This window comes from Castor canadensis, chromosome 14, assembly GCF_047511655.1.
Source record: "Castor canadensis chromosome 14, mCasCan1.hap1v2, whole genome shotgun sequence".
NCBI lineage: Eukaryota > Metazoa > Chordata > Mammalia > Rodentia > Castoridae > Castor > Castor canadensis.
In genome coordinates, this window is record NC_133399.1 from 101,579,174 (window position 1) to 101,605,247 (window position 26,074).

Here is a 26,074-nt window from a genome sequence, read left to right on the forward strand (position 1 = left end):
AACTCCATGTAAAATTCGGGAGTATTGCCGCCTTAATCATGAGCACAAGATCTTTTCATTTATTTGGATGATCTCTAATTTCCTTCAGTAATAGTTTATGACTTTAACAATACATGTTTTGCATTTATGCCTAAGTGTTTTAATGTTTTGGATGCTATTATTAATGGATTGTTTTCTTAGTTTCATTTTCACATTTTTGGTTGCAAGTGTATAGAAAGAATATTGATTTTTGAGAGCTTGTTTGGAGGTTCTAGCAGGGGAGCACAGCTACTCATATACCCTTGACCAAAGAACAGTCTTCCTCTATTGGGGATGGTCATCCTCTTCGACTGAGTGTGCAGCTTTGGGAGGGGCGCACATGGGGCGGTGAGGGAGGAAGGGGACACCCACCTAGCCAGCCAGATCAGCTGAATCAACCCTGGCAATCAGTGGGGTGACAGATGTCGCAGCCAGCTTGCCCTCACATCAGAATATTGATTTTTGTATTGGTATTATGTCCTGTAATCCTTGTCAGCTTACTATGTGTGTGTGTTGGTACTAGGGATTGAACTCAGGGTTTTGAGCTTGCTAGGCAGGCACTCTACCTCTTGAGCCATGTTCCCAAGCCCTTTTATGCTTTAGTTATTTTTCAGGTAGGGTCTTAATGTTTTTGCCCAGGGCAGCCTCAGACCATTGTCCTCCTATGCTTCCTGCATAGCTGGGATCACATGCACTCACCATCACACCCAACTTGTTGATTGAGATGGGGTATCACTAACCTTTTCTCCCTTTTGGCTTCAAACCATGATCCTCCCCATTGTCACCTACTGAGTAGCTGTGATTACAGATGTGCTTCACTACACCCAACTTCTTTATTAATTGTAATATTTTTTGAGAATTCCTTAAGGCTTTGTATATAGAAGATCATATAATCTACAAACAGGTAGTTTTACTTTTTCCTTCCAAGTTGGATGCTTTTCTTTCTTTGTCTTGCCTACTTGCAAGACAAAGACCTCTAATATAGTATTGAATATATGGCAACATCGAACTCCTTGTCTTTTCTTTTTTAATCTCAGAGAGAAAGCATAGTCTTTCACCATAAAATACAATGTTAGCTTTTTCGTACAGATGCCCTTTATCAAGTTGAGAAAGTTCCTTTCTTTTCCTGGTTTGTTGAGTGTTTTTGTGTTGTTGTTGTTGTTGTTTGTAGTACTGGTGATGAACCAAAGGCCTCACAGATGCTAGCAAGAGCTCTACAACAGGACAGGCACCAGTGGCTCATGCCTGCAATCCTAGCTTCTCAGGAGGCAGAGATCAGGAGGATTCCTGTTTGAAGCCAGCCTGGGCAAATAATTCATGAGACCCTACTTTGGAAAAAAACATCACAAAGAAGGGCTGGTGGAGTGGTTCAAGGTATAGGCCCTGAGTTCAAACCCCAGTACAGCAAAAAAGAAAAAAAAGAGCTCTACCTCTTGAGCCATGCCCCCAGCCCTGTTGAGTGGTGTTTTTTTGTTTTGTTTTGTTTTTTTTATGGTACTGGAGTTTAAACCCAGGGCCTATACCTTGAGCCATTCTACCAGCCCTTTTTTGTGATGGGTTTTTTGAGATAGGATCTTACTAACTATTTGCCTGGGCTGGCTTTGAACAGCAATCCTCCTGATCTCTGCTTCCTGTAATCCTTTAGGTAGGATTACAGGTGTGAGTCACTGGCACCCAGTTATTACGTGTTTTTAATCATGAAAGGTTACTGTATTTTGCTAAATGTTTTTTCTGTGTCTAAGATGATTTTTTAAGTCCAAAAAATAAGGTATAAGTTTGCACTGATTTTTGAATGTTAAACCAACCTTGCATTCCTGGAATAATCCCACTTGGTCATGGTACATAATTCTTTTTATATGTTGCCACATTTGGTTTGCTTGTATTTTTATTTGAGGAATTTCACATTACATTTATAAGAAATATTAGTCTTTATTTTCTTGTGATGTGGTTTTTTTTCTTTTTTTTTTTTTTGGTGGTACTGGGGTTTGAACTCAGAGCCTCATGCTTGCTAGTCAGGTACTCTCACTTGAGCCACTCCACCAGCCCTTGTGATGTGTTTGTGTGGTTTTCGCATTTATCTAGTACTGGCCTTATAGAAAGAGTTGGAAAATACTCTCCTCTCTCCAGTTTTTTGGAAGAATTTGTGAAGGATTGATAATTTTTCTTTATTTATTTGGTAAAGTTCAGCAGTGAAGCCATCTTGGCTTTTTCTTTTCATTGTGAGCAGTATTTAATTATTTATTTGTTTGTTTTAGAAGTACTGGGGCTTGAACTGAGGGCTTACACCTTGAGCCACTCCACCAGCCCTTTTTTGTAATGGGTTTTTTTGAGATAGGGTCTTGAACTGTTTGCCCAGGCTGGTTTTGAGCCTCAGTCCTCCTTATCTCTGCCTCCTGAGTAGCTAAGATTACAGGCTTGAGCCACCAGTGCCTGGGTCATTGTGAGCAGTTTTTAAATGATTGAGTCCCTTTACTTGTTGCAGACTTATTCAGGTTTTCAGTTTCTTTTTGGTTGGTCTGTGTAGTGTGTATACTTCTAGGAATCTGTCCACTTCATCCATGTTGTCTGAATTGTTGCCTACTGTTTTCCACAGAATTCCCTTGTAATCCTTTTTATTTCTGTCAGGTAAGTTGTGCTTTCTTCTTCACTCTTGGTTTTAGTAATCTGAATCTTCCACTTTTTCATGGGTGGTTTGGCTAAATATTTGTCAATTTTGTTGACCTTTTTGGAGAATCAGTTTGTTTTTGTTGATTTTTTTCCCTATTTTTAAACTCTCAATTTTATTAATTTCCAGTCTGATCTGTATTATTTCCTTCCTTCTGCTTGCTTTAGGTTTAGTTTGCTCCTTTTCCCAGTGTCTTAAGGTGGAAACTTAGATTATTTGAGATTTTTTTTGTCAGATGGTCATTTAGACCTATAAATTTCCTTCTAAGCATTGCTTTAGCTGTATCCCATATGTTTTGGAATATTGTGTCTTCATTTTCAACTAACTCACAGTATTTTCTAATTCTTTTTGTAATATTTTCTTTGAAATGTTGGTTATTTAGGAGTATTGTTTAATTTCCACATTATTTTTGAGTTTCCCAAATTTCTTTGTAATTTTAAATCAGTACTCTTGCTGATTTCCAATTTTACTCCATTGTGGACAGCAGACACACTTTGTAGTATTGTTATCCTTTTAAGTGTATTGAGGTTTGTTTTATGATCTACACGGTCTATATTAAAGAATTATCCATATACACTTTGGCCATTGTAATTTTTTTTGAGATAGGGTCTCACTATGTAGCCCAGGCTGATTGCTAACTCATGGCTCAAGTGACCTTCCTACCTCAGTCTAGTAAGTGCTGGGACTCATGTCATGCCCAGCTCTGGCCATGGTAATTTTAAGTCAAAAAAAAAATTTTTTTTGCCAGTGTGAAGGAGTACAGGAGTTAAAATTATGGTGGTGCCTTAATATAGAGTAGATGTTCTTCCAGGGGAAATTGAGACTTTGACTTAGGCAAACTCATGACAAACAAGAAAGAAAAGTACTCGTTCATCCAAAAATTTGTGAGCTGTAACTCAGATTCCAGCCACTAAGATAGATATCATTAGTGAACTATACAGCATATGAAGTGACCTTTTACAAATTGACAAGACAAGGGAGTGCTTTCATGAAGTTTGACCAGATTTATAGTTTAGTTGCTGGTCTAATTGGCCTCCAACCATTAGCTCCCAGGAGTGGCTGGATTGGTTCAAAGATTTATCTGGCTTCTTTCCTGTAGAACACTTCTTTTTACATTGAGCAGAATCAAGACAATCCATGATAAAACAAAAATACATGAAAGAAGGCTTTATATGTATGGAGAACAGCGGAAGCAAAGCAAGCAAGTGGAAAATAACCTCATGGATGTAGTTAGTTCAGTAGTAGAGCACCTGCCTAGCAGACCTCATGCCCTGGGATCAATCCTCAGCACCACAGACAACAAAAATAATTTCAAACTGTATAGCTTTAAAATGAATAGCCTAATCACCTAACACAGAAGCCTGGGTTTAGCTATATACTAAAGAATGTGCTTGCTAAAAAAAACAAGAAAAAAAAGAAAGGACTAATTGCTCTATATAAAGACCTAAGGCAGATGGCAGTTTTAAATCCTAGGGTAGGAAAATAAACTCATCAACCAGAACCTAATAAAACTATAAACTCATCAACCAGAACCTAATGAAACTAGCCAGACCTCAGTTGGTTGTCAGGGTTGACTCACTGGCAGCAGATCTCAAGGATAAGTGGGTCAGACACATGGGCCCTGTGAGTGTCTGTTGGTTTTCAAAATTATCATGTGAGACTTCCAGAATTGTCAAAGGATGCTGAGACATATGTTCTGTCTGGAATAAGAGAAGCTGAATTGATTGCTTCCTACAGCAAGAGACTGTTGATCTTACGCAGGACATTGGATACATGCAAGTCTGTCCACATCTGTGTGGCCAGTGATCGTTAGGTGGGACTGTTGTTGTCATGCTGTTGGATCAAGTCATTTTGATTGCTGATTTACAAAAACAGAATGACATTGGCTTGTAAACAGTGCTTTGTTTCGGTGACTTGACATAAATTGATTAAACTATTTTAAAACCAGTTCTTGTGGCTACTTGTACCATTGTTATAGAATACTAAGGCTTCTAAAATTTACTTAATTTTCAGGAATACATCAATGTTGATGTTTCATCCATTTTTAGTCAGTTTCTTACATATTAATCTTAAATTCACAAGGAACTTATTTTTTGAATGGCTAGCAAATTATAAATTATTCTATCTTTTTTTTTTTATTATTTTTTTTTTCTGGTGCGGGGTAAACCCAGGGCCTTGCCCAGGCTAAGCACATGCTGTACCACTAACTAAACCCCTGCCCTATAATGACAGTTTTATATGTAGGATTCTATGTACAAATTTTACAACTTCATATGCTACTGTGATTATTTCAAAGAACTTTAAAAAATATATTTTCACATAGTTAGACATTAAATTTTAAGAACCTTAAAGTTCTAGCCTGTTAATTTAGTAATTCCACTTTTCTCAAAGAAGTAATTGTAAGTATAGAAGAATCTTTATAAAAGATGGCCATGCAGAATTATTTGGAAGTAAGAAACAATAGAATTGTTACTCAAAAAGTAATAAAAAGTATTGAAAGAGGGAAATTAAAACAAAAAGTAATAGTAAATTAAAGTACCCTCTGCTTAATGAAAAGTGTTATGCAACCATTAATATTATTGAAGGGGTTAGTAAAACATTTTAATTTATTTTCTACACTGTTGTTTGCATTTTATACACAATGATTGATTAAATAGAGGAGGGGAGAGTGTCATTCAGTGGTAGAGCACTTCCCTACTATGAGTGAGGCCCTGGGTTAGATCCCCAGCACTGCAAAACAAACAAACAAACCCATATGTACTTCGCCTGTAATCCTAGCTACTTGGGAGGCTAAGATCAAGAGGATGATGGTTTGAGGCTGGTCTGAGTAAATATTTCTTGAGGACCCTCTTCTCCAAAATAACCAGAGCAGAATGGATTGGAGGTGTGGCTCAAGTAATAGAGCACCTGCTTCACAAGCACAAAGGCTTGAGTTCAAAGCCCAGTCCTACTAAAAAAAGAAAAAAAAAAATATATATATATATATGGATATATATAGATAGATAGATGATCGAAACTATATAAATAGGAAGCTAAAATTCATAAGAAGATCTGGAATAAAATCTCTAACTTCATTTAAAACAATCTTTACTTCCTTATTACTACCTGTTTGTTCTGGTTTTTTTTTTGTACTGGGGTTTGAACTCGGGGTCTATACCTTGAGCCACTCCACCAGCCCTTTTTTGTGATGGGTTTTTTCGAGATAGTGTGTCTTGAACTATTTGCCAGAGGCTAACTTCGAACCACAGTCCTCCTGATCTCTGCCTCCTGAGCAGCTACATTTACAGGCGTGAGCCACCGGCACCTCTGTGTATATTGAGTATTTCTCCCAGTTGTGTTTAATTTTTTTTCACCTTGGGTGTTCTATAATAATTATCTTATGTCATAATTTTAATACGTACAATTATTGGCAGGAAAAATGAATACTGCATGACTGATTCAGAAAGCTTTTTTTGCAGTACTGATAGTTGAACTCAGGGCCTTGTGCTTGCAACTAGGCAGGTGCTGTACCACTTGAGCCATGCTCCCAGCCCTTTTTTGCTTTAGTTATTTTTCATTAGGATCTTGTATTTTTCCTCAGGTCCAGGCTCATATTGTAATTGTGCCTCCTGCATATTTGAGATCATAGGCTTGCATCCCCACTGCCTGCAGAAAACATTTTTGACAAGTTACATATAACACTCCATTTAATCTTTTTTTTTTGAAAAATCCTTTCTGCCAGATATATCTGTTACTATAATTTTTAGCTTGCTGTGAATTTTGTTTGTTCAGTGCTGGGCATGAACCCCAGGACATGAGCATGCTAGGCAAGAGCTCTGCTTCTGAGCACATCCCCTAGCCCACTATGTATTTGTAAATTTAAAAAATTTTAAGGTACATTATATATGTAACATAAAATTTATCAGTGTAGCACAAAGCTTATCATTTCAACTGTTTTAAAGTGCACAGCACAGTGGATTAAGTGCGCTCACCATGTTGGGCCACAAAGTCACCCAGGACTTTCCATCATCTCCACCAAAAACTGTGTCCATTATACAGTGAATGCTGGTCATGTCTATTTCAATAATTTCCTTACTTTAACATAAATACATGTGTTTATTATAGAAATTTTTAGGGCTAGGGGCATGGCTCAAGTGGTAGAGCACTTGTCTAGCAAGCATGAGGTCCTAAGTTCAAACCCCAGTACCACCAGAAACAAATTTTTTTTCAATTGCAAAGAAGTCCAAAGATTAAAATAAGTTATCCATAATCCTATCACTCAGGAAAAAACATTGATGTTTGGTTTATCTTTATGTTTTGCCATTCCTTCAATGAAAAATTTAAGCACAAGATGTTTAAAGAAGTAACATTTTGCCAAAAAAGCCCCGATTCTGAGGTCTCTTTCTATGTGGCTCATGCTGGCCTTGAACTTGGATTCCTCTTACCTCAGCCTCGAAGTACTGGGATTGCAGGCTGCCACACTCTTCAGTATTGGAGTTTTGGAATCATCCTACATTCTTTATTTCCTTCTCAGTCCCTTTTTAGCATTTTCTTGCCTATCCTCCTCACCCCCAAGTCCATCTTCCCCTTCGATAATTACGGGGAATGGATTTGAGTTATGAGAATAAATTAACTTAAATCCTGTGTAAATATTAAATATGGGGGTTGCTTTTTTTCTTCTTGCTGTTCTGAGGATTGAACTCAGAGCCCCATGCATTCTAGGCAAGCCCTCTACTGCTTGAACCACATCCCAGTCCTTTAAATTTTTCTTTCTTTTGACAGTACTGGGGTTTGAACTCATGGCCTCATGCTTGCTAGGTAGGCGCTTTTACCACTTGAGCTACTCCAACATCAGGCAGCCCTTTTTTTGTGATTTTTTTTTTTTTTTTTTGAGATAGCGTCTCTCAACCTACTTGCCCAGGGTTATCTTCCAACCTTGTTCCTGTTGATCTCTGCCTCCTGAGTAATTTGGATTATAGGATGAACGACCAGTGCCTGGCTTCTGCATTCTTCCTTAAGGAAATTTCTGCAGAATTCTAATTCCAGAATGGTAATAGATACTCAGTGAGGTGAAAATTAATAGCATGGGGAGGAGTCTGTGGCTAAGTAAATCGGAGGTCAATAAGCTGAATATATTTGTCTACTTCAGCATTTTTCAGAAGCTCACGTGATAATGTGTGTTGCGCTTCTCTGAGAAGGGTTTGTCTTAAGCCCAGTGGGCCTCAATTGTTTGGTTGTGGAGCCTTTTTCACCCCTTACAAGCCTCAAGGTTCTCGAACACTGTGGTTCCTGAGGAATATACGGTGCAGACACCTGCCCCACCTCTGCTCTAGCCTCTACTCCTACTCCTGATTGTCCCCACCCTTTCTCTGTCTAGAGTGTGTTTGTGCTTCTGCCCAGCAGTTTCTGTAGCTCATTCTTCTCCCAGTGGCTGCTGCTCTGTAATATCCTTGGACTGCCTGGGTGTCCTTACACATGGTATCTGTGACTTTGTTTTGCTGCTTTGGTCATGGCCTTGTACACAGGTTATCAGAAAGAATGTTTGTCATTCGAGGGCCTTTTTATCTCTGTATCTTTAGCATAACAACCATTGTCTTCCTGCTGATGGGTGCTTGGAAATAACTTCTTCCTTCAGCTAAGAAAGGGCAAATGCAATTTAAAGAATGCTTTTCCTGAGCCCCTTGTAGACTATATTCTAGTAATGACCATACACAATAATAATTGAATTAATGATAAAAGTACCTTATTTTACAGAACAGAGTGAAATTTATTGACTTGTTGCTGCCTTTAATATGGTTTTCACTAGTTTTTAATTTTTTTTTGTAATGTTAGAAAAGAGATGAAAGTCCTTTAAAAAAAAAAAAAAAAAGACACAACTGAGCCAGGTGTTATGGACCACTTCTTTAATCCTGGCTACACAGGAGGTAGAAATGGAAGGATCACTGTTCAAGGCCAGCCCATGCAAAAAAGTTAGCTACTCCCATCTCTCAAAAACAACAACAACAACAAAAGAGCTGAGTGTGGTGGTACAGGCCTATAATTCCAGCTACAAAATAGGCATAGGTAGGAAGACCACAGTCTGAGGCCAGCTCCAGACAAAAATTCAAGACTCTATCTGAAAAGTAATTGAAGTAAAAAGGGCTAGGGATATAGTTCAAGTTTTAAAAAAGCAAAACAGAACCCAGAACTGCCCTAATAATAATAATAATATCTAGGTGCTGCTGGCTCACACCTGTAATCCTAGCTATTTGGGAGGCTGAGATTGAGAGGATCACAGTTTGAGGCCAGCCTGGGCAAATGGTTCTCAAGCCCCCATCTCCAAAACAACCAGAGTAAAATGGACTAGAGGTGTGACTCGAGCAGCATAACACCTGCTTTGCATGTGTGAAACCCTGAGTTCAAACCCTAGTCCCACCAAACATAAATAAACAAACAAATAAATAAATGGTACACTGAAGCCTTCTGGTAGTAGTTAGCTGTGATTATATCATTAGACTGCTAAACTCCTTGTTTGAGTCCCTTGTCCCTTTCATATTACTCTATGTACAAATGTAATCCAAAAGTCTTTTGCCTCTTTCCAAAGGCATGCAATGTATCAGCAGAACAAAGAAAACTTCCAGGATGAGTGCAGTAAACTTCTGGTTGGCAATATTGTTATCACCCGGTACAACAATCGCACATACCGTATCGATGATGTGGACTGGAATAAGACCCCAAAAGACAGCTTCACCATGTCTGATGGGAAGGACATCACGTTCCTGGAATACTACAGGTGAAAAGGAGAGATGGGGGAAGGGCCTGTGGATGGGGTGGTATGTCCTCTCTCATTCTCAAGAGAATACTGAGCTCCATTACAGCATACAACCTGACACTTTAAAAATAACTACATTGGTAACATGTCCAGCATTTGAATGGCCTCATTTGTGGGATTTGACCTGAATGTGCTACCCTCACAGCTTCAGTTCTTTTGGTACTTTGGGAAGTTACTACTAAATTTGTGTCAGGGCTTTGAGGTTCTTTTTTTTTTTTTTTTTTAGGCAGGTGCTCTACTATTTGAGCAACTCTACCAGCCGTTTTTTGTGTTGAGTATTTCCGAGATAGGGTCATGTGAACTATTTTGCTAGGGCTGGCCTTGAACCACGATCCTCCCAATCTCTGCCTCCCAAGTACCTAGGATTACAGGTGTGAGCTATGAGGGTTCTTTTGGTTTTGTTTTGTTGCAGTACTGGGAATCAAACCCAGGGCTTTGTACATACTGGGCAAGCAGTCAGCCACTGAGCAGGGCTATGGATTGTGTTTCTTTTTCAGATTTTCTTAGAAGTCTGGTAGGAGAGATTAATTTCAAGTCATAAACCATTCGACTGTCATTTCACCTTTGATTGCCTGTGCCCTTTAGCCTGTTTTTACCATATTCTTGCTTGGAGTTTTAGCTTTAGTTCTTTATTTAATTGCAGTGCAACTTGAGCTTGCTTTTTCCAGTTGTAACTATATTATTTCCAATGGGTCTTTGACAAGGATATCACACAAGTCATAAAAGACACAGTGTGTGTTGCTGTGAAGTGTGGTTCTACTTCTGAAATGTCTCCTGCCTCTGCTCTGCTCTAGCAAAAACTATGGGATCACAGTGAAGGAAGAAGACCAGCCATTGCTCATCCACAGGCCCAGTGAGAGACAGAACAACCATGGCACAGTGAGTGGTGGTATCCAGCTTACACATCCAGTGAAGTCTTCTGTCCACCGCTTGAAGTCTTCCTCAGGCTTGGTGGGATCTATGAGGCTGTGATTACCACATGGTGGGAAACTGGGCGAGGTTTCCTCTCATCTAGCTAGAGGTGCCACGTCACATTTCTAGGACTTGAATTTTGAAGTCTCCACAAGGAGGAGCTAAATATCCATGCGAATAGTTTAGGTTAAAGGAATAAGGAGAAGTTCCTATGCATGGAGATTAAAATTCTGGTATAGACATTTATTTTAGCAGGAGAAGGGCCCAGAGAAGTACGCTGTTACCTGACTCCTGTCTTAAACATGAAGACTGAGAATCAGCAGGATATATTATTGTCTTACTACCATTGTCTTGAGAACCCAGAGGGACAGAATTGGGTTTTGTTTTTCTAGTTTTTCCTCTCCTTTTGACAGTTTTTCCCTTTACTTAATACTGTAGTCATCTGTGTGGGATGACTGGGCGGGGGGGGGGGGAGAGTAAAATGGTTCCCTGCCCCCCCCACCCCAAGGGGTTTTATGTTCCATAAAGGCAAAGTCACTGTAGCCCCTTTGTGCGGCCAGGGGACGCCATCCTCTTTACTGCTTCACTTTCCCTCTCTTCTCTGTTACAGCTGCTGAAAGGCGAAATCCTACTGCTACCTGAACTTTCCTTTATGACTGGGATCCCAGAGAAGATGAAGAAGGATTTCAGAGCCATGAAGGTTGGAGTCCTGCTGTTTTCAATGGGAAACACCTGCTGTGAACGTGACCTGTTTGGATAGTTTCGTTAGAATGTGGCCAGGTTCTGACTCTGCCTTGCATTGTCATCTGGGCAAGTCCTTTCTTCCTGGCTCCAATTTTCCTCTCTGTGATACATGACCCATGTCCCTTCCCACATTCAATATTAAAAGGCATGTCCCAGTTTCTCTGTGAAGGTTGTTAGAACAGGAGAGGCTCTGGATTATAAGGAAAAAGAGCCCTGTTCTCATCACTACTAGTCAGGTGGGTAATGCTTAATTGTTCACATGACCAAATGAAGTTCCTTGAGAGCACTTAAGTCATGGTCCCATTTCTATAAAGCCTCAGTTTATTTGAAGATGTGGAGGAGGCAGCAAGGCAGAATCTCAGCAAGTGGGAAGATGATGAGAGACATTTATCCAGCAGGACTCTACAGTCCTAGGAGCAGTGGACTCAGCCCTAGCAAACTAGCTGAGAGGCAGAGATGGGCGCAGCAGCCCTCATGCAGTATGTGATAAACTTCCACTGCTGCTTGCCAATCTGGGGCTATCTATCCTTTCTCTTTTCTTTTTTTTTTTTTTTGTGCTGCTGGGGTTTGAACTCAGAGCCTATGCCTTGAGTCACTCCACCAGCCCTTTTTTGTGATGGGTTTCTTTGAGATAGGATCTCTCAAACTATTTACCTGGGCTGGCATTGACACATGATCCTCCTCATCTTTGCCTCCTGAATTGCTAGGATTACAGGCGTGAGCCAGTGGCACCCTGCTGGCTATCCATTCTTGAGTTGCTCTCTGCAAACCTGGCTTTCCTGGGCTGTCCCAGACCCACAAGCAATGTAGAATTTTTAATAACATCGTAAAGCGCCTGAAGTGAAGCTGAAAATCCCTAGGGGTTTTTTTTTTCTTTCATCCTTATCTTTTGATACTTATGCTTTGATTATGTAGGTCAAGTCCCCTTCTTTACAGCTCCCAGCTCTCAGTTGCCTAATGATTTTATGAATCACAGAGCTATCTATATAACTCTGTACAGTTCATTAGTTCCAGAAGAATAAAGAACTCCCCAACATGATTTAGAAACTTTGTACACACCTATATATATAATATATAATATATATATATAATTTTTGTTACTACATTTTTAACCTTATACCTTGCTCACATTCCTAAGAGAATATTGGTACTGATTTTAATGGGGAGGAGGTTTTTGTGGAAACATTTCACACACATTGGGGTTTATTTAACTTCATATTGGAGGAAGTAATGCTATCTTCATTTTAATTCCATTTAGGATTTGACCCAACAGATCAACCTGAGCCCCAAACAGCACCATAATGCTTTGGGATGCTTGCTGCAGAGGATTTCAGAGAATGAGACAGCCAACAGTGAGCTGACACGTTGGGGGCTCTGTCTGCAAAAGGATGTACACAAGGTAAACCCAAAGACGTGATGGGACAGCATACAGCATGAGCTGAGGGCTGTGAGGTTTGTGAGACTACATGGTCACTTTCTAATTTGACTTTTGTGAGTGTGTGTGTGAACTCAGGGCCTTGCACTTGCTAGGCAGACACTCTAGCAGTTGGGCTACACTCACAGTCTTTTTTACTTTGATTATTTTGGAGATGGATCTTGCTTTATGCCCAGGCCAGCCTGGACCTCAATCCTTCTATTCATACTTCTTGTATAGCTGGGATGACAGACATGACACTACTATGCCAAGCCGTTGGTTGAAATGGGGTCTCACAAATTTTTTGCTCAAGCTGGCCTTGAAACATGATTCTTCTGATCTCTACCTCCAGAGTAGCTAGGTTACAGGCTTGAGCCACTGTGCCTGGCCTATCCAATTCTTCTTCTTCTTTTTTTTTTTTTTTTTTTGGTGGGGCTAGAGTTTGAACTCAGGGCTTCACACTTGGGAAGCAAGTGCTCTACCACTTGAGCCAAGCCTCTGGTTTTGGACATGTGGTCCATTTTGCTCTGGTTATTTTGGACATGAAGTCTTGTATATACCAGGGCTGGCCTCAAACTGCAATCCTCCTAATATCAGCCTCCCAAGTAGTTAGGATTATAGGCGTGAGCCATGGGTGTCCATACCAAATTATTCTAAAAGTTATGTGTTTCTTTTCTTTTTGTTCTTCACCCCCCCCAAGTTTTTTTCTTTCTAATAATTTTTATTTTCTTGATTGTAATTCTGTTGTTCTTTCTGTAGGCATAAGAGTATCTGACTTGTGTGATCTCATTTCTTATGGTCCTTTGCACCTGAAGATCGCCTGTGTTGACTGTTGTATTTTGTTCAGGCTTGATCCACAGTGCAAAGGAAGCATGGGTGTTGGTAAAGTCCTCTGACTTTGCTACTAGCTGTTTTGGCTTTAAATCCCAGTTCTACTATTTGTCATCTTGGTTACTTTAAGCAAGTAATTTCTGCTTATTGAGACTATACCTCAAAAACCAAGACCTAAGGATGTAGCTCAGTGATAAAGCACTTGCCTAACATTCATGAGGCTCTGGGTTTCATTCCCAACACTGAAAAAGAAAAAGGAAGAAGGAACAAAAAAATTAAGTAGACCTATGTTTAGCTTTGTTAAGAACTTTTGCCTTACATGATAAAAGCGAGAGCACACAAGGGAGGGGTGAGGATAGGTAAGACACCTAAAAAACTAGCTAGCATTTGTTGCCCTTAACGCAGAGAAACTAAAGCAGATACCTTAAAGCAACTGAGGCCAATAGGAAAAGGGGAACAGGTACTAGAGAAAAGGTTAGATCAAAAAGAATTAACCTAGAAGGTAACACCCACGCACAGGAAATCAATGTGAGTCGATGCCCTGTATAGCTATCCTTATCTCAACCAGCAAAAACCCTTGTTCCTTCCTATTATTGCTTATACTCTCTCTACAACAAAATTAGAAATAAGGGCAAAATAGTTTCTGCTGGGTATTGAGGGGGGGGAGAGGGAGGGGGCGGAGTGGGTGGTAAGGGAGGGGGTGGGGGCAGGGGGGAGAAATGACCCAAGCCTTGTATGCACATATGAATAATAAAAGAAAAAAGAAAAAAAAAAACCCATGATTAAAAAAAAAGAACTTTTGCCTTAGATGAGCATTGTGGTACATACTTGTAATCTCAGTATTTGGTAGGCTGAGAGAGAATCGTGAGTTCAAAGCTATCCTGGGTGACACTACAAGACCCTGTCTCAAAACAACAATAAAGAAGCTGGGTGCAGGTAGCTCACACCTGTAATCCTTCCTACTCAGGAAGCAGAGATCAGGAGGATTGCAATTTGAAGCCAACCAGATCATAAGGCCCTATTTTGAAAATACCCAACACAGAACAGGGCTTGTGGAGCGGCTCAAGTGGTAGAACGCTTGCTTAGCAAGCATGGGGCCCTGAGTTCAAACTCCAGTACCACAAACAAACAGAAAAACAGCAAAGAAGAAATCTGCCTTTCATTTTTTTCTTTTCAGTGTTTTCCTTAAAATATTTTTCAAAGATTGTATTCTTTCATTCATCGGTTCTAAAGAGAATGTTTTTGAATGCCTTTCTTGGGATACCATGTTTGAAAGTCAGTAATGACAGAGTAGTACATACAAGATTTTACTCCTGTGTGTCCAGGCCTTGACTGACATGGACTCTCGTTGCTAGAAGTTTTGGTTTTCTGCCATTCTTTAAAAGTTATGGCAGTGTTAAGTCTAAGTGGTACAGCTAACCAGGCCTCAGAGACAACAAATAGTACTGATGTTTTCCTAAGTAATGTCATAGGTACTTTATTTTCCATGTAGATTGAAGGACGTGTTCTGCCAATGGAAAGAATTAACTTAAGAAATACTTCTTTTATCACATCTCAAGACCTGAATTGGATTAAGGAAGTAACCAGAGACATTTCCATCTTGACTGTGAGTGATTTTTGAAGTGTTAAAGAGAAGTATTCCCCAAAGTGTGGAAGTTAGGGAACAGGAATGATAGGGTTTCGTCTTTTTGAAAGGGTTTTCATTTTGCATTACCTGCTAACCAAGGTCCTTCCAGCAGAGCAGTGGAGTAGTTGTTAGAGGGTAGGTCTCTGCCAGACCACTGACTGAATAGCCGGAAATGTGTTGCCATGGTAATTCATCTAATGTCAGCTCACTACCCACCCACATTCCCTTCTTTCTTCCTTCTCTCTTTCCCACTCTTTTTTCCCTGAGGGCTCCCAGAGGATGTTTTTTATCCATTAAAGATGTCTAATTCAACAGTACCTCCCTAGTACATTAACTATTTGTATCAAAAAACAAAAGTAGCACACAGTTATTTCTAAGTGTTTTTGAACAAACTAGTCTTTGTGGCCATGTATGAAATACATACATTGGTTTTTAAAACTTACTGTTGAAAGCTATTTAAAGAAAAAGCAAACATTTAAATGCATAGCTTGATGAATTTTCACAAATACTGCATAGGATAATCAACACGAAGGGTTAAGAAGCAGAAGCATCCAGACAACCTAGAAGCTCCTTCCTCCTTGCTTCTAGGTACTGTAACCTGCCTCTCTCAGCCCCGCCCAGCCCCTCCCCCCACGGAATCACTGTGGTGACTTAATAGCAGAGATTCATTTCAACTGTTTTTGTACTTTATATTCATAGAATCATAGAATGTATATTCTTTTATGTCTAGCTTCTTTTCTTCAACTTTGCATTTATGGTTTTATCTGTATTGTTGGATATGATTATGGACGTTCCATCCTCATTGTTGTATAGTCTTCCTCTGTGAGACTGGGCACAGTTTACTTGTGAATCCATGTGAATGAGGAATTAGATGACATAGGGCTCAAGCAGTAGGAGTGAAAAGGCATTTATTCTCTATAATGAAATCTCTGGAGTGTAAGTTTGAAATATTTAAGTTGGAAGAAGTACTAAAAATAGCATGTGGTTATTCCTAGGTCCCCATGCATTTTTGGGCCCTTTTTTACCCAAAGAGAGCAATGGATCAGGCACGAGAACTTGTTAACATGTTGGAAAAGGTGGCTGGCCCCATTGGCATACGTATGAGCCCACCTGCCTGGGTTGAACTGAAAGATGACCGGATAGAGACCTATGTCAGAACCATCCAATCCATGCTGGGAGTTGAGGTAATAAAGTTGAAGTAATCCTTCATTTATAGGATTTTTTTTTGGTGGGGCTGGGGTTTGAACTCAGGGTCTCACACTTGCTAGTCAGATACTCTCCCATTTGAGCCACACTTCTGGCTCATTTTGCTCTTGTTATTTTGGAGATGGGGGTCTTGAGAACTATTTGCCTGGGCTGACCTCACACCTCAGTTTCTCAGTTTCAGCCTCCTAAGTAACTACAATTATAGGCGATTGTAGGCGTGAGCCAGAGGTGCCTAGCTGACTCTGTCTTTTAAAATACTTGAATATTTAATTTTTAAATTATCTAGGTTACCAGTCTGTTATTAAGGATGTTTTACTCATTTGCATTCTTATGAAATACTGAGCCAAGAAACTAATTTCTATGCCCTTTGGTTAGTTTTGTTTCTCTCAGTCTGTGCTGGCTCGCTCACTCATTCACTCAATCTAGCCTCCCTTTTCTCACGTAATTAGCTGAGAGAATAGCTGGCTTAACTTTAGCTCATTATCTATAGAACATGTTGTGCTTAGAAAACAACCGCCTGGGCCCTGTGCCCTCTTGCACCACTCAGTACTGAGCTGTCACTGCTTTGGCTTAAGATGTAAATTGCTCTGGTGACCTTGGCCTTTGGCCCATTAACCAATTGCTGACAACTGATCAGGACACTGGATCTAGGCACTCACTACTGCTTTTAGGCTTCTACTTCTCATCTGTTTGTAAATAAAGTAGATGAGGACTAGATTGAAGACTGATGAAGTGAATTATTGCTGCATGATAGCTTTCTTGCTCTATTTTTTTTTAGTAAGGATTTATTTTAGTATAACAGGATGAAGTATGGACAAGGTGGGGGAGGGGAGAAAGTGAGCGGAACATTTCCTGTGTTCCCCAGGCAGGAAATAGGAACAAAGACTCAGTTTTCTCTTTTGACACACCTCTCTTGGTGTGTTGTTCATAGCACACTCATGTCCTCCCCCACATCTCTCTCTCTCTTTTTTTTTTTTTTTTTTAAGACAGGATCTGGCTGTGTTGCCTAGGCTGTTCTCAAACTCCTTCGGCTCAAGTGATCTTACCACTCAGCCCTCCCTAGTAGCAGAGGCTACAAGCATGTGCCAGTGCCTGACTTTCACGTCCTGTCTTTTTCATGTTACCTTCATAATTTCCTCCCTCCTGACTGTCTTTGGCCTGGTCAGTGATAAGTTCTGCTCTGCTTTCAAAGGAATAGCCCAGCTGAGTACATCTACTTCCCTGATTCAGAACTTCTCAGATTCCGTGTATGAGAGTACACAGCCAGCAATTTTCATGTGAATGGATATTAGTTCCATTCACACTGTTACCACACTTACCTCTCATTGGTCCTGCAATCTCTCATGGTCCAGGCATTCTGTTTACTGCTCTTTGGGAGAGATCACAAGCTCAGATGTGTACAGAGGCCACATAAGTAACACAAATGAATGAAGTGAGCCAGGAGGGGACTGCAGTGAACCAAAGATATAAACCCACTATTGTCAAATTGATTTTTTATGGACTGGAGGTGTGGCTCAATTGGTAGAGCACCTGCTTTACAGGTGTGAAGCCCTAAGTTTAAACCCCAGTACTAGCAAAAACAAAAAGTTGATTTTTAATTTGTTCAAATCTGGATTGGCATATGTGTGCCTCCTTGTATTTAAATGTTAAGTTTAAAAACAAACAGGACTGGGGGTGTGGCTTAAGTGGTAGAGCACTGGCCTAACAAGTGCCCTGAGTTCAGTCCCCTGGTTCCACTGCATGAATCAATCAGCCAATCAATTTTGTAAATCATAGAAGCTAAAATAACACATCTGTTTGTTGTATCCATCCCACTGGCTCCCAGTGCATAGCCTGGGTTCCAAATGACTTTGGAAATTCTAGGACGTATTGCTGAACTGTTGTTCTCTGAGAAGTCTTAACTTCCGTCTTGACTGGGACTCGTGTACTGTTCATTTTCCATATTGTGCAGTGTCTGGATAAAGGGTTGGCAACCCTGTTGCACTTGAGTGCTGCGGACTTGAGAAGATCCTGTCTTTTACATGGGCTCCCCTGGAATGAGGGATGAGGAGAACGCGGGGGGATGTTGCAGGCAGTCTCATTTCTCCCTGACCAGAAAGTAAGGAAGAACTCCTGGGGACTTGGCCATAGTTTCTTTCCTGTGCATTTGTCTCTGAACCCTTTCTTGTAGTATTGCATTTGTTGTTTAGTTGACTGAAAAGGGTGCTCAACATCAAAGGAATTGAAGGCATCAAGTAAAATATAACCCTTGTGCATCTTTAATTCTAGTCCTTTTCCAAGATCTAAAGTCTCCCAGTAAATAAATCTGTGGTGATCAGGGCCAGTTGTTGGGTAGGTTAATGGCAATAGACTGTCACTCTGTACAGAGCAGTCCTGAGACAAACAAGTGCTAATTCAGATTCAGGGGCCTTTTTCTGGGTCGACCCCCTTTGATTCAGTTCCCTAGAAGTCCTGTGGCTCTGCAGACTCAGTCCCATGAAGGTCCTGGAGCTCCAAAGCCTGACTGTGTACGCTTTGTCTCTCAAGGGGAAGCTACAGATGGTGGTGTGCATCATCATGGGCACCCGTGACGATCTCTATGGGGCCATCAAGAAACTGTGCTGTGTGCAGTCCCCGGTGCCCTCTCAGGTGAGTGGTGAGGGGTGGGAGGCAGAGAAGAGGGCACTGTGTCCAAATGGACTAAAGTAACTGTGAGAGAGCCTTGTGCTGGAAGGGCCCTGTTAGGACAAACAGCAGGGAGCTTCTCCTGAGTGGTCCTGCTCCCTCCCTGAGCTGTTCTGCTTGATCAGAGGGTGATCTAATTTGGTCTGAGAGTATAGACTTCACTCTTAAGAGAGGAAGGCCATTTTACCTCAGGGATTAAAAAAATTCCACTGTGCATGAGATATTCATGTGGTTTGTGGTATGTGTATATCGTGTATGCATGTGCGCCTGCTCTTGACTAAAAACCTTAGAATTAGAATTATTTATGTCAAACATATTATCCACTAACTCGAGTATCTTAAACAAATGTAATATCCTCTGTATCTATGGGTTCCATATGAATAGATTCACCATCTACAGACTGAAAATATTCAGAAAGAAAAATTATATTTGGACTGGGCATGGTGGTACACTTCCATAATCCCAACTACTAGGGAAGCAGAGATGAAAAGGATCACATTTCAAAGCCAGCCCAGACAAGTTAGCAAGACCCCATCCCAACCAATAAACTGGACCTGGTGGTGCATGTCTGTATGAGGATCATGGTCCAAGGCTGGCCCTAGGTAAAGATCTGAGACCCTGTCTGAACAATAACTAAAGTAAAAAGAGCTGGAGCATGGCACAAATGGAAGGGCACCTGCTCAACAAGTTAAAGCCCCAGTATCTCCAAAAACAAAAAAGGGAAGAGAAATTACATCTGGGCAGAATGCATAGCAGACTTTTTTCTCTTGTGATTATTTCCTAAACAATACAGTATATAACTATTCATGTAGTCATTATGTTATATTAGTACTATAAATAACATGGAAATGACTTAGAGTATACGGGAAGATGTGTGAGGTGACGTGTGCAAGCACTGTGCCATTGTAAAAGGGAGTGGAGCATCTTCAGATTTGGTAGGTTTGTGCGCTGAGGGGGTGGCCCTGGAGCCAGGGGATGACTGCTCACATTTTCTGAGAGGTTGACAATGTCCTGCCTTGTATCTTTTGGTCTTGTCACTGTAGGTCATCAATGTCCGAACCATTGGTCAGCCCACCAGGCTTCGGAGTGTGGCTCAGAAAATTTTACTTCAGATTAACTGCAAATTGGGTGGTGAGCTCTGGGGAGTGGATATTCCTCTGGTGAGTGATGCTAGATGTGTCTTCCTTCAGTTCAGCTTTCCAGAGACCCCACCTCTCTCTAGTCCTCCTCTTCCATTTGTCCTTTCTGTTCTCAGTCTGACCCATGAGTCTAAGTGGCTGGCTGCCTGCTTTTGGACAGCCCACTCGCTAAGAATGGTCTTTACTTTTTTATTTTTGGCAGTTCTGGGGTTTGAATTCAGGGCCTTGTGCTTGCTAAGCAAGCACTCTACCACTTGAGCTACTCCCCCAGCCCTTTTTGCTTTAGTATATTTTTCAGGTTGGATCTTGTGCTTTTTGCCTGGAGTCCACCTAGGATCACGATCTGCCTACCTCTACCTCCTGAGTAGCTGGGATTATGGCATGCACTGCCACACCTACCTCTGGTCTTTACCTTTTTAAATGGTGAAAAAAATAAAAATAAGACTAATATTTCATAACGTGAAAATTATATGAAATTCACTTTTCCTTTTCCTTAAATACAGTTTCATTAGAGCCCAGTGCACTGGTTTACATGCTGTCTCCAGTTTGCAAAGACTGGACAGCTTACAAAGCCCAGTATATTCACTCATTAGTCCTTTCACAGGCTATTTTTGCTTATCCTGGTCTGATCTGACTTTGTTCATTTGTTTAGAAAAAGTCAAGTTGATACTGTAATCTTTTTCTTTCTTTCCCAGAACTTGTTTTCATGTATAAACAGAAGGGAGGGAGTTTGTTTGGGGGTTCAGATAATAATTAAAGATGGAGTGATGGATTGCCTGGATTTGGGGTTTGCTTTTTGTTTTTGTTTTCTAATCTAGAAACAATTGATGGTAATCGGAATGGATGTTTACCACGATCCCAGTAGAGGCATGCGCTCTGTGGTTGGCTTTGTAGCAAGCATCAATCTGTAAGTACATGTCCGCTCTATAACACTTGATGACCTCATTTTGGTGCCTGATGTCCCTATAAATGCAGCACTCTGTACAACAGTGCAGGGCTCTAACCTTCCTCCTCTGTCCTCCGGTGATGCTGTGTATGCAGACTGTTTACTGCACTTACCTTAGGCATGAGTTTGCTCTGCTGCTGGGCACCTTTTTGCAAGGGTAATGACTATGTCTCACATTGTTGGCTCTCCCAGAAGTGAGGAAGCTTTGTCTGTTGTTCTAATGACAAAAATAAGGTATGCTCATTCCAGATAGCTGCAAAAATTTAGAAAGTGAAAGTACATCATGGTTCATCTTTTACTTACCACCACCAAACATTTGATGTGTGCATACTCTCAGATTCTCTCTTACACATACATTCCCCACACACGTGTGACATACACACTCAGATGTCCTTGTGTGAGGGTTGTAGTGTGCACTTCCACAGAGTAAGATGGCATGACATCAGTAGGCGATAGAATCTTACAGGACCACTGTCTGCAGCTTGTCCTTGACTGAAACATTGGCATGTGGTACGTGACTATATATGTATAAATACATATGTGTGTGTGACATCCACACATATGTATATGTATTTGTTTACACAGGTGGGATATGTACACTGCATGTTTTCCCATGTCAGTACAAATCCATCTCAGCCAGTTCTTTTTAGTTATTGCACAGAATTTATTGTATGCTCTGTCACTATTTATTTAAATAATTCTCTGTTGGTAGCTATTTAGTTGTTAAATTTTTCTATTGGAAGCAGTTTTGTAGGATACCCCATATTTTTTATACATCTACTTTCCTGTCTCAGTCCACGTTCTCATGTACAACATAAGTGTAGTTTCTAGATATTTATTGTTGGGTTGATTCAGAGAGAAGCTCATGTGTGCTGACAGCAGGCATGGTATCCATTCATCTTCCTTTCTTTCTCTGTCTCACTCCTCACCAACCTGCCCAGGACTCTCACTAAGTGGTATTCGAGAGTGGTGTTCCAGATGCCTCATCAGGAGATTGTGGACAGCCTGAAGCTATGCCTGGTAGGCTCCTTGAAAAAGTACTATGAGGTGAGGAGAACAGAATTCCTAACATTTCTGGGTTTTTTGTTTATTTGGGAACATAGATGTTTATTGCGTGGACAGCGGGTGGGCGACCTCAGTCCTCCTTGACCAGTGCCTTCCTCATGATGGCCCACACATCCTCAACTCCTTCTGCTTCTTCTTGGGACGCATGTACATCTCCACCCTTTTCTTGATGCACTCGAGGGTCTCCTTGTCCTTGGAGACCCTGCAACTCCATGTTGCACTGCACTCCTCCAAGATCATGTCCTGCACGAACTTGGAGCGCTTGATGAGGCACCGCAGTGCTGGCCATGCCTCGGTTTTACTCACGTTCTTGGTCATCTGTGGCCCTTGTTGAGGCTCATGGGCATGGGGAAGCACAGAGTCATGACTGCTGGTCTTCAGTGGCTGCTGGGGAAGAACATTTCTGGGTTTTTAAGAACTACCCACCTGAATCCTGAACCCTTGAACAGAAGTCTGCTAGCGTGGGAAGGATTCCAAATCAAAGGTGAGTCTCTGAAGGAGCCATTGCCCAACAAGCAGTTGGACTACTGCTTTCAGGCTTCTGCTTGTACAGATCAGCTCAAAGAGCCTAATGCTTCAACGTGGTTTGGTAAATAATAATTACTTCCCTATTAGCCTGATGCCTGCAGACATAATCTTCATGCCCTTATCATGGGAATTGGGGTAAATTTCAGCAATTAAAGCAGCTTATGAATTTACTCAGCCTTTTATGACTGTCATTAGGTGCTGACTCTCTTTATTTTGGTCTAAGACAAAGGCTTCCCTGTAAATCACTCCTAGAACTCAAAGAATGCAAACCATGGAGAATTGCTGTTATTAAGTGAGACTGGGCCTGGAACAGTGAACAGACAGTGCTGAGTTTTGCTTTGGCCTGTACATCAAAGGAAGCCCTGATCATGGCTTTCATTCTTGGGGTAGGCTAGCCCTTTGCATAGAGCTTAAGGAGCCAGAAACTGAACTTCATGATTGAAGTCAGTCTCTAGAACTCCATCTTGTCTCTTTATGGACTAATGTTTGCCACAGTGCCCTGCAAGTCATCGGGTAGGCCATGTATTGGAGACTGTGAACTTATGTTTCTAAGACGGTCTGTATGATTTGCTACTCACTAAGTTCCATCATACCTTTCTTTTCCTTGCTATTTCCCTTCAGAGTTACCTGTCTTCTAGGACCTGGCTCCAAGATTACTTCTATGCAGGCTTTCCCATTTTTCCCTCACTATTCCAAACCTAACTAGAATTTTTGTTCCTCTACCAAGGCCCTTATTTTATATATTATATAGTAGTCATATCCTGTTAATTCTATTAGTTTTTTATGTCCATAATGTTGTCATTAGTCTTTTTTTTTTTTTTCTTTTTTTGGTGAGTTCAAACTCAGAGCCTTGTGTGTGTTAGGCAAACATTCTACTACTGAGCTATACCCCCAACCTACATTGTTTTTTTTTTTTTATTTGTTTGTTTGCTTATTTCTTTTGTTTTCAAGACAGGGTCTCTTTGTTTAGGCCAAGTTGGCCTCAAACTGATGATCCTCCTGCTTTTGACTCCCAAGTCCACCACACTAGCCTTTCATTGGATTTTAAATTACTCGAGCACTGTTTGGTTATTGATGACTCTCTAATAATCACTCTCAAACTTAATGGCATACAGTGAGCATGCATGATAGTCATAGCCAGGAATTTAGACCTTGCCTCTCTCACTTGCTCGCTTGCTCATACTGGAGTTTGAACTCAGGGCTCCGTGCTCTCTAGGCAGGCACTCTATTGCTTGAGCCATGCCCCAGTATCACTTTTGCTGCCTTCTGTTTGCCAGAAGACCTGCTCAGGTTCAAAGGGAGGGGAATAAGTTCTACCTCTTATCTGAAGGGTGGCAGTGTTGTGGCAGAGTGTGTGTGACTGGAGGTAATTGCTGGCTGTTTTTGGAAAGCACATGGACTGTCTTGATTACCTTTTTATCTTTTGCAGGGCCTTGTACGTAGCTGACACTTATTCTTCATGAATTACATTGAATTTGTAATGCCACAGCTCTGTTCTAAAATTGCTATTTTGATTTTTATTTGTTTACCTGAATTATGAGGTTTTAAATAATTTTTTTTTTAATAAATGGCACAAGATTTGAAATTAGTTGTTTTGTTTTGTTTTTGGCAGTACGGGGGTTTGAACTCAAGGCCTCATGCTTGCTAGGTGATCTACTGCTTGAGCCAGTCCATCAGCCCTGTTTTTGTGTTGGGTATTTTTGAGATAGGGTCTTTCAAACTATTTGCCAGAGCTGGCTCAAAACCTGGATCCTTCTGATCTCTGCCTCCTTAGAAGTTAGGATTACAGGCATGAGCCACCGGCACCCCGCTTTAAATAATATTTATTAAATACCATTGAGCCAGGTCAAGAGAAACTAAAACTATGTTTATTCTAAATCTAGGATAAAACTAGTCATTTCAATATTCTGTGAATTAAGATGTATAACTTAACTCAAGTCCTTAGTATTGTCTTAATCTTTTCCAGCTTTTGCTGTTTTCCCAGCTGTTCTGTATCTAGCAGAAAGAATCTTTATTGAAAAGCTCCTTTGATCATGTCTCTCTCAGAGCTCTCCCAATTCCCCAGTGGCCTTGGAAACAAATTTACTCTTGGGTATAATGGTTCTGGCCACCTCTAGACTTCGGAATTTGTGTTCCCCTAAGAGTGATGGTAGCAGCAGAAGTTATAACACCTCTAAGTAATTCTTTTCTAATAAATTTTTATCCCCATTTAGATTGGTGCTTGGGGGCTGGGGATGTAGCTCAGTGGCAGAGTGCTTGTGTAGTATGCACCAGGACCTGGGTTCTGTCCCCAGCAAAACACACATGCACACACATGCACGTACACACGCACATGCACACACGTCCTCAGTAACCACTTTCACAGTTTTATTTTTTCTTCTGTATGTGTCCTTGTACTCTTAGACAGTATATGTATTTTTTGCTCTTTTTGTTTGAGACATCTGTTCTAGTCTTCCTACTGTGGCAAAGGAGCTCTCACAACTCTGGCACTGGCACTCCCCATCCTCTACCTCAGCACAGTGTAGTTAGATGGCATGATTCCATGTAAGTATGTCATCATATACCCAATACAGTTGCACTATAATCATTTTCTTTCAGAAATTTGAAGGCATTACATCATTGTTCTGTAGACAATTCTACCTCTAGTCTACCTCATTCCACTCAATATAGTTATATTACAAAGTATGGTTAAATCATTTGTAGTGTTTATAACAGCTGAGTCACATAATATATTACGAGTATAGTTTCTTTCTTTGATAACTTCTGGCTTTTTCCTAGAGTTAGTGATTCTTATATTTTTCTCTATACTTTCTGAATACTTATCACTAATTCTTTACTCAAATTCAATAACTTAAAACTTATTAACTTCTAACACTCTTTTTTTTCTTGGGTAGATCCTTCCTAGAACCCTTCGTTCTGTAGCAGATGTTAGATGCAAGACATCACGTTTTATCTGTTGACGTGAGACTCCCCTTTATATCTGGGAACTTACTGTCTTCTCTTTTCTGTGTCGGATGACTTTATCCTTCTTGGCTTATTCATTGTGTTGTTTGTTTTTTGGTGTTACAAGGGATTGAACTCAGGGCCTTGCAATTGCTAGGCAAGCACCCCACCTCTTAACCTACACCCCCAGTTCTTTTACTTTTAGTTTGTTTTCCAGAAAGAGTCCTGTGTCTATGTCCTGACCAGCCTTGGACCATGATCCTTCTACCTCTGTGTCCTGAGTAGCTGAGATTATAGATGTGAACCACCACACACAGCTTTTTTTGAGATAGGGTCTCACTAACTTTTTTGTGTGGGGGGTATTGTTCTGGGGCTTGAACTCAGAGTGTTGTGCTTGCTAGACAGGTACTCTACCACATGAGCTACTCTGCCAGCCCAGGTCTTGCTAATTTGAGGCCTGGGTTGCCCTCAAGTCTGGGTCATCCTGTCTTTGTCCGATGAATAGCTGGGATTTCAGGCATGCACCACCACTGCACTGGGTATTAGTGGGCTATTTTATCTGAAAATAAGCCTGAGGGTGTG

General features: G+C 40.8%; 1 protein-coding gene across 1 annotated transcript in view; it reads left to right on the top strand.

The window, feature by feature from the left end:
- Piwil2 (piwi like RNA-mediated gene silencing 2) overlaps window positions 1-26,074 on the top strand; it is a 54,687-nt gene that overhangs the window by 17,902 nt on the left and 10,711 nt on the right. Inside the window, exons 11-20 of the mRNA XM_074055148.1 lie at window positions 9,246-9,434; window positions 10,268-10,352; window positions 10,996-11,085; window positions 12,388-12,528; window positions 14,867-14,980; window positions 15,997-16,185; window positions 18,734-18,835; window positions 19,915-20,031; window positions 20,829-20,917; window positions 21,898-22,003. Coding sequence (XP_073911249.1) covers window positions 9,246-9,434; window positions 10,268-10,352; window positions 10,996-11,085; window positions 12,388-12,528; window positions 14,867-14,980; window positions 15,997-16,185; window positions 18,734-18,835; window positions 19,915-20,031; window positions 20,829-20,917; window positions 21,898-22,003 — 1,222 coding nt within the window. The remainder of the gene's footprint in view (window positions 1-9,245; window positions 9,435-10,267; window positions 10,353-10,995; window positions 11,086-12,387; window positions 12,529-14,866; window positions 14,981-15,996; window positions 16,186-18,733; window positions 18,836-19,914; window positions 20,032-20,828; window positions 20,918-21,897; window positions 22,004-26,074) is intronic.